This window comes from Crocodylus porosus, unplaced genomic scaffold (assembly GCF_001723895.1).
Source record: "Crocodylus porosus isolate Cpor-Errol unplaced genomic scaffold, CroPor_comp1, whole genome shotgun sequence".
Classification (NCBI taxonomy): Eukaryota; Metazoa; Chordata; order Crocodylia; family Crocodylidae; genus Crocodylus; species Crocodylus porosus.
Window position 1 is genome coordinate 105950786 of NW_017728947.1, and position 8996 is coordinate 105959781.

The following is an 8996-nucleotide window of genomic DNA, read 5'->3' on the forward strand; positions in this document are numbered from 1 at the left end:
CTCTGTATACACTACACAAACACACAAATCAGGACAAAATTAAAAAAAAAAAATTAAAATATGTAATTGTCAGTGTTTGGTTTTTAGTATATAATTTGTTTTTTTCCGGTTCTAAGATGGCAAATGCCTTTCCCAAAAGGAGTACTTCTGGGGGCAAGGGGAGGGATGTCTGGTGGCAAAGGTTAAGTGGTGGGACTTCCAGTCCCAAGTTGATGGCCAAGTGGTGGGGCTTCCCTTGCAGACCTTGACAGTTCACCAAAACTCGTTACATGGTCCTGTAGCTGAAATAATTGCCTGCCTCTGGCCTAGGAGGTGCTCTGGAAGAGAGCTTTCATCTCTGGGAGGTACTCAGTGGGTGGGATAAGCAAACTGTAGGTCCCCTGAACAATGGGGATTAGTATGCTTTGGATCTGCAACCATAACCCTGAGAGACTTTCACTGACAATAGGTTACAACAGAGCAGGCTACCTGTGATCCATGAGGAAGGAGGGGAAATCTTCCCAGTTCAAGATTACTTTGAGTAACCAGGCTTCCTGTAAGGGAGGTGGGCATGCATTGTCATCATGAAATAGTAATATATGGAGTTATAGCAGTTAAGTCAATGAACTCATTGAGACTGGAAAGTAAAACCCTACGTAATATTATACAGTGGTGCTCAACCTATTGGCCCTGCAGGTCAAATGAGTGGATTGAGGCTGGTCCATAGGCAGGACTGAGTCCCAAGTGGCAGGATTGGGTCCTGGGGCCCAGCACCACCCCCTTCATGCCCTGAATGCTGGGAGTGGTCCCTGGGGGCCCAGTGCCACTTCTCCCTCTGGAATTGGGCCCCTGGGACCTGGCACCACCCCTACCTGACCACCCACCTAGTGCTGTCCTCACCTTTCCACCAAATTCCCCCAGCCTTGCACCTTGGGTATGCAGGGCCCAGGGCTCCCCAGGGGTTCAGAAATTTGGCAATGGGGGAGTGGTGTCAGTGCTTTCTCACTGCCACAGTTTTGGACCCGTGGTGGAGCCCTGCAGGCCAGGGGTTGCGCACCCCTGCTTTTACATAATTCCTTTTTTTATACTTCTGGCTACTGTTTCTATTTTCTACAGTGTTTCATATCAGCTATCGTTTGCTTGCCAGGCCTTTTGAATGCATATTAAACCCAGGACCAAGACAGAACAAGCACTTAGGTCAGCACCTGTCAAAACATGAGGCCTTGACAATTCTTCTCCATCTGAAATGGAGAAAAGGGACCACAATTCGTGTTCCGTCACGTTGCGTTTGGATGTAGTGTTTGGAGCTGTCTCCTACCTCCTGTTTCTAGAACGTAAACGTTTACGTAGAGTTCAAATCTGTGCGGGGTCTTGCTTTGAAGAGCAAGATGTTCAATGTGTTGAACACCCATGCGTTGGTTCTCTTTGCAGAGATGAATTCTGCCTACATGTGAAGTTAAACTGTAGGACAGGTTTATTTTTAGCACTTTGCTTCTGCAGTCTGTATATTTAGTAGCAGCCTTTTCCTTAAAGGCTGGAAGGCACCCTTTTCTGCACCTGATTCTTGGTGGAATCACTGTGTGCAGTGCAGAAGAGCCGAGCACGGGGGGTGGGGGAGCCTGAGGGCCCTGGCCCCCCTCGGGAAGAGGGCTGTCACTTGAAATGCGTAAAACTTTCCACATCTCCATCATCTTGGGTCCCGTGGGAAAAACAGAAGTGCAGTGTGGTGATTGCTGTTTGTTCCAGGGCCTAGCAATGCTGCCTCAGCAGAAATCCCAGTCTTTGCTGGAATTCTCAACTAGGTGCAATGTGCAGTAGAAAACCCCTTGAGACAGGAACAGATTTGAGATTTTCACTAATAAGGAGTTTTGCTACTGAATGCAGTAGGAAACAAGTTTGGGGCTGTTTGTGTCTTTTTAAGGTTTGCTGATTTGAACATGTGGGGCTTAGAATAAGAAATGATGTGTGATATTTTGTGTATCTGGAGGAGGAGTTGTGAAGACGATAGCCCAGAAATGTCTGTATGCTTCTTAAAAAAATTGTTGAGACATGGTGCAGTTATTTTACTTTATTTTCTAAATTAGGCTCTCAGTCTACATTTGGCAAGACAGCTTGCTACATTGCATATGCCCAAAATAATTTTATTTGATACATAGCATTAAATGAATTAAAGCAAAGCAGATTAATGAGATGAAAGTGCTTATTATTTTCTTTAAGAAGTTGTGTGTTTTATAGCTTTGAGTGCAAAAATGTGTGTACATGCACAGAAATATAACTAATGTATAGACTTCAGAACCTGTGCCTGGAAGCTCAGGATCCAGTTGAGCTGTGCTTTGTGCAGGCCCTGAGTGAAATAAAAGACCAAGGTAGCTTTGTCCCACCTTTGTAGTTGTCCAGTTCAGAAGTGGGCAAGCTTCGGTCCCATTATGAATTACAGCAGCCTCAAATAGCCCAGCACTGGGCTATCCCAGGTACTGGGAATAGCTGGTGTATAGAGATGCATTGGTCATATCCCTTTGCTGTCAGTCAGGTCCCTTACCCAAGATGTGCTCTATTAGGTCTTCAGGACCTCAGGATATCATTTTGCACTGGCCATTCATGGTTGGCTGGATCCCATGACTGCACGATATCTTTGTAGTAGCTGGCACGGGCGTGAGAATCAGACTGCCAGAACTTTATGCTATGTATTTATCCTTGTATGGCACATGGGACACCAGAAATTGCATGCCTAATTGGGTACACAATAGCAAGGGGACACAGAAAAGATTTCCAGCAGGTGGAACTTGAGAGCTGATGATGCCTTCTGCTTCTAAGAGATTTCCCCTGGGATGGCTTGAGGGGCAGTTGCAGCTCCAACCTGTTTAAATGGCAGCTGCACATGCAAAAGCCTCTCTGTTCCCCCGGTACTAATTGCTGTAATTGCACTTAGGAAAATAGTTCTCTTTGGGTACATTTTAGCACATGCAGATATAAGGCTTCTTGAATACATTACAGAGATGTTCTAAAACCTTTTGAAAACTGTTTGATATAGTTAGGACTAATGCTCGTTTCAAAACTCAACCTTATTATTCACAGTGCTCGTTGGCAAGGATTCTGAACACGCACCCAGTGAGTGACTGGTTAGTATAGCTGCCCCTGGCACGTCTCACCTGGCATTTACTTCATTCCTGTCTTTGGCTTGTTCCCTCCCTCTTGCACCTCAGAGCTTGGCACGGTGCTGGGAATGGCTAGTGATACTTTTCAGAGGAAACCAGAGCTTTCCCAGGTCTCACTAGGGCACTTTGCGTGGGTGTTTTCCTCCGTCTGTACGGTAGCAGGGAATCAGATTTCTTTATTGAACGGTTGGTTTTTTAGGCAGCATTGATGATGAGACTGCCGTAATGGTCTACCCCGTGTCAGCTCAAGTAGGGAGGGAAAGGACTGCAGCTGTTTCAAGTTGGATAAAACCTCTTCAGATGAAATGCTGGCTCCAATGAAGTCAATCACAGAGCTCCCGTTGACTTCAGAGGGCCAGGATTTCACCCTTTGTGTCTGCTGTATTACAGTTACTGCTCAAGAAGTCTTAAGCTCGGCATTGGGATGATACTGATTTGACCGGTTTTTCATTACAGTAAGGCCTCTTTACTATGGCAGAGTTGTGCATAAAAGCCTTAGTGTGAATGAAAATCAGATCCACTGAGCTTCTGAGGGTCTCTGAGCCCCTATATACCCCCCCAAACACATGCACACACAGGCTTTAACTTGCAAATGTCTGAAGCTTGTAGGTTATGAATCGGGGGCAGCTTGGTTCCTTCTGGGCCTAGTTCTGCCATGTGCATGAAGATTGCATCCCATCGCATCTAGTCTTTCTGACAAACAGTTTGGATCTTGCTTTGACCCGCACCCAGCTTTGATAAGCCATATAATCGTCCACTAAACATGACCTTCCTTGCACTACGACACTCCAGCAGTAACTCTATAAAACCAACTAGGGATACAAGAGTCCTCTGCAAACTGATGGCTGTGTGGCATTGAGGGGGCTCTTTTGTCTTGGGGAGATGCCTGGGAAAGAGCCAAGAGCACAGACATGTTAAATAATGAATGGCCTGTGCAAGAAAAAGGGAACAAATATCAAAGGTTGCCCTTACCCCGACAGTCTCAGCAATGCTCGTTTGCTACTGTACGTCTGTCGTCAAGACTGTAATCTCTCAGGCATGCGTTGGATTGGATATTTGTGTCTTGTACAGTACATGCTGTTAGCAGTTGACAAGTAATAAATAGCAGCAACACACGAGGCAGAGAAAGACAGAGTGATTGATTGAAGACGTGGGAGTGGGAGTTCCCCGATGTATACCCAACAGGGCAGACGAAATTAAATTAAATCTGTGATAAACAGAGTTTATATAATAAAGGAAGTTGCTTTCTAAATTCCCCGGGTACCTGAGATTAAAATTGGCTGGTGAAGAGGTTTGCTATTACAGCACAAGACCTTAAAAAGAGCTCTTTATATGTGAAGATGAGAGATTTGAAAATTTACAGGTTTACTGTTATCATAAACTGATTGTAATTTAAACATAAAATTGATCGATCATGTTCGACAGAGCAGTATAGTTACACTCCAACTATTATGTCTGCCATACAGAATACTGAATGCAATTTGCCATTATAATGCTAATTGGTACTGATTGTTTCTGTACTGATAAAACATGTAAAGATTCTTGTTTTTTCTGTAGTCTAGTGCTAGGGGAAGCATTGTTTTACCTCTTGACTCAAACAGAGAATACAACTGCAGAGTACATTTTGCTAAACCCATTGGGTCTTATTTTTACCTGGAATACATTACTAGTTTGCTTTGCCCTTTCAGAACATTAAAGTACTGAATTACTTTTTAATTTAACATTCAAGCTTTGTCACTTCCAGTTATCAGACGAATGTCTGAAGAGAATTTGGTCTGAGTGCAGACAACTCAAGTTCCTAAATTGGTGTTGAATTCAGAAATGAGGGAAATCTTGTTTAAAAAAAACCAAACCAACCCCCTCTCCCCCCCCCCCGACAAAAAAAGAAAAAAGAAAAAAAACCAAACCCCTAAAAAACCCCTTGCTGATTTGGTAAAAATAAATGACTGTCATCATTCCTCATCAAAAAGTCAAGTAGCATTTCCTTAATTTGCAGTAGCAGACTATTACTTTTACTTTTTATTTTTACTGTTACTGCCTACACTATCATGCAAATATTGTGGGAAATTTTATTGTGGAGGCGAGATTCTGATCCCCTAATTAATATTACGTATAGTACCTTACTTTGTGATTAGGCCTATTAACTGTAGTGGAAAGATTTATGTGAGCAGCTGGGCATCTGTGTGAGTAAAATGTTCAAAATCTAACCAGACTATGGCATGTGGGCACATGCCATACTTACACTGATGTAATATGAACACACACGTGTTATGTTAATGTCAGGGTGGGTAGGTGACCAGCAGGATTGCCTATAGCCGTGCTTGGAGGCATGTGTACGGGGGGGGTGGGGGTTGCATTTTAATTAAAGCAGGCAGTGCTCTAATTAAAACAGCTCAGCATCATGTGTATTAAGGCCCCCTGCGTTTCAAAATGGCCACGGGGTCGCTTTAACTAAAACTCATTAAGTGAGGTTTAGTTAAAGCACCCCCTTGGCCATTTTGAAATGGAGGGGGCTTAAGATGCATGATGCCGAGGCGACTCTAGAGCATTCTGATTAGAACGTGGAGCAAACTCAATTAATCAGGTCTAATTAGAGTGCGTCGGAGCAAATCTATAGGCAGCCCAAGGTAGCAGCTCACAGTGAGTGCTATTGTAGCATCTTGCCACTAGGTGGCAAGGAAGAAGTAATAGGCCCTTTGCATCAAATAAAGGACTGTTGAAATGGGATTGAAGCCGGCTAGAATTATGGGTGGGCTCCTTCCCCAGGCACTGTCTGTTTCCACCCTCAGAGTCGGGGCTGGCTTGACTTTCCACTCACATAGGGCTGCGTGTCTTGTTTTTGTTCCATGTGTAAATCAGTGTAAAGCCAGTGCAAATATGTTGTGTGTCCACACGCTATGCAAGAGCTCTTTGTGTCATTAACAGCTCCATTGCTCTTGTTTTCCTATTCTTGCAGCCTACCAAATGTAAAATTCATCATTTTATTGATGCTCTGAAGGTCTATGAAGCAATCAAAGCAAACTATGTTTAAACTACAGAGGCACTGGTAACCTTGTTTCTGCTTTAGTTTTCTTGGAGGTTTCCACTTTGGGTTTCCATTCAAGCTGAAAGCGCTTATAAACAAAGAAAATGGAATTTATTGATCAGTTAAAAGTATGTTGATTCAAGCCTTTGAAACCCTTTGTTCTGTTGTTGTTTCCCCCTCTTTACTTGGAGATCTGAATAGAACAGTTTTCATTTCTTTTTAGTCCTGAGAGAAATGAGAGAAAGCTGAGATGGTTTGCTATGAAACACAGACTTTCAGAGCTGAAGTCTTGGGGTTTGGTCATCTCTACTAGCTGAGAAACTGACCCTGGGGAAGCATGTTGAGTTGACACAGTCAAATGCTAGGAAATGCCAGCATTAAGTTTTCAGTTGTGTTGTCTGAATGTGCATGTCTGGGAAGCCTCCAGATACATGTTGTTCATGTCTAATACAAAAGTTAACTGAATTAATTCACCAAACTGAATTAGTTCACCAAATTAATTTGCATACTTACACTTTTCAGAAATCACAGCTCAGTACAGTTTGGTTGCTGAAGGTTTTCAATAAAAGGACAATTCATGGTTTCTATTTTATTCCCTAAGTTGGGAAAGCAAAGTGAGCATCAAGTAGGTACATCTGGTATTTTTCCTTTTCTGTTTAAGTTAAGGATGCTGGACCAAATTCTTTACTGGTGTAAAGGCTGCAGATCTATGGACTTGGGGACATTTACCTTAGTAAATTTGGAGCCTGTGCACTCTCCTGCTTGCATTCACACTTCTGTTCCCTGGCACTGGTGCTTATCTATTTGGGGGTGGGAATGCATTGTTCGAAAGGTACAATGATGAGTAGGAGACATGAATGTCTAATTGAGCAAGATACTTGGGCACATACCTAACTTTAAGCATGTGATTAGTCCCAGTGTCACCCTCTGACTACCCTGGACTAATTGCAAGCCTAACTTCAGTGGGATAATTTGTACACTGTGCTGGATTGAGACCTACTGGAAGGAAATAAAGAAGGGAATTACAGCCAGGCAGGTTCTTTGGGTAGATGTGATATATTTTATTAGATCAACTGAGTAGTCAGAACAAATTTCTTTGCAAGTTTTTGGGCACAAGTACCCTTCTTCAGGTGTAGGGAGACTGCTCTCGTTCTGAGATCTCCAAGGAATGAAAGAAGAATTACAGCCTGCATTTCTTTTTCTGGTGAAATCTGGTCTTGATTCATAATCAGACTTTTATAAGTAAACGCTGATTATATGACTGTGTTGTACATCTGGATAACTTTAGGTAACGGAACTTTTGCTGCTTATATGAATTTTAGATTTGGGGTAAAGAACAAATACTGGGTAACCTTATATTTGGATAACTGATACTTGGGTTATTTGCGTTTGCTTGTAGAGGCTTGTACTCTTTTTCCAGGTGTCTTTGTCAATGGTATCTAAGAAGATTTACAAACTTTCTTGGCTTTTGTTTACTTTTCTCCATGTTATCATTCAAACATTAGCATTTTTATGTATTGCTCCCACCATTGTGATTCCATTTGGTTCTTTGGATTTTTCAGTTCTTTTTTTCAAATCACTTGAATAAAATGTAAATGCTAGCATATCCATCTTTTTCACAATAAGGAGACACTTGCATGCTTTTGTAGGTTTTGTCACATTTTTGAGCACTATAAATGTTGAAATGAGGTGTAAATTATAGTTAAACTTCAGTGTATGACAGGTGCCCCATAGCCAATAGTTATATGGTTTAAAATGACTGCAACTAATTTGTTACTTGTCTGCAGGGGGGAAAAAATGGATTTTTTTTTCTTTTACAGTTTTATGTATGGCGAACTGACAGACAAGAAGACAATTGAAAAAGTCAGACAGACTTTTGACAACTATGAGTCAAACTGCTTTGAAATTCTCCTGTACAAGAAAAACAGTATGTATAAAGTTGTATGCGACTTTTGGTTATTAACGGTACATTTTGAAGATACCTATGTGGAGAAGACAAATGTTTCTTTTAACATTTGCATGCGAGTTTGGGACATGACTTTAAAGAGTGACTTGCATTTTTTAGGTGTCTCAGTAATTCATTGGCCAGTCTGAGGTTCCTTTAGGAGACCAAGTACTCAACATGTTCTGATAGTTTGGCCCTCTGAAGGCATCTATATCCTGAGAAACTGAACATCAAGGGTACCTGAAATGATACTAAGATTTCCAGAAAAAATATTGCATTATGTTAGATTCAGCCTCCCTTTTTGGATAGATCTTCCTCTCTGTCTTGTGCTCACTGAAGCAATAAGAAGTTATCCTGAGATTTCTTAAATTCTGATTTATCTCCAAATATTTTAACCAGTGCTTTCCTTAAAAGAGAACGCAGCTGTAACTTCCAGCTCTCTCACTTGATTGTGAGTGTTTGAACTTAATCACCGACAGGGTGCTTCTCAAATGAGTCAAGGAAGCCCTTGAAGTTTTCCCTTTATTTTTCTACTTCTCTGCAATCCTGTCTGTGCAGTCCACCTGATTACTTCCATACATTAGGGATGGTTTTCCAAGATGTGCCAGCACTGCGTATCTTCATTGACACAAGCTTCCAGCACTGCCATCCTATTTCCAGCTGATTGCAAACTGAATCCCGAAATCCAGCTCTTCTATTTGCTACCAAGTTGTCTCATTAAGTAGAATGGTTGTTCCCAATTAACAGGTGTCTTAAATTCAGATACCTTTTATTTTAAAATAAAAGAAATAAACGCTTTCCCCTGATGTGTTCTCCATAACAAGTCAATATCTCTGTGTTGGGAAGAATATAGTCTGCGTTAGCACACTGTGTTTCAAAAAATATTATTGAA

At 41.9% G+C, this 8996-nt stretch overlaps 1 protein-coding gene across 1 annotated transcript in view; it reads left to right on the forward strand.

The window, feature by feature from the left end:
* The window catches only part of KCNH5 (potassium voltage-gated channel subfamily H member 5), a 262762-nt gene that overhangs the window by 31380 nt on the left and 222386 nt on the right, over positions 1–8996 (forward strand). The window contains exon 3 of the mRNA XM_019550852.1: positions 7980–8086. Coding sequence (XP_019406397.1) covers positions 7980–8086 — 107 coding nt within the window. The remainder of the gene's footprint in view (positions 1–7979; positions 8087–8996) is intronic.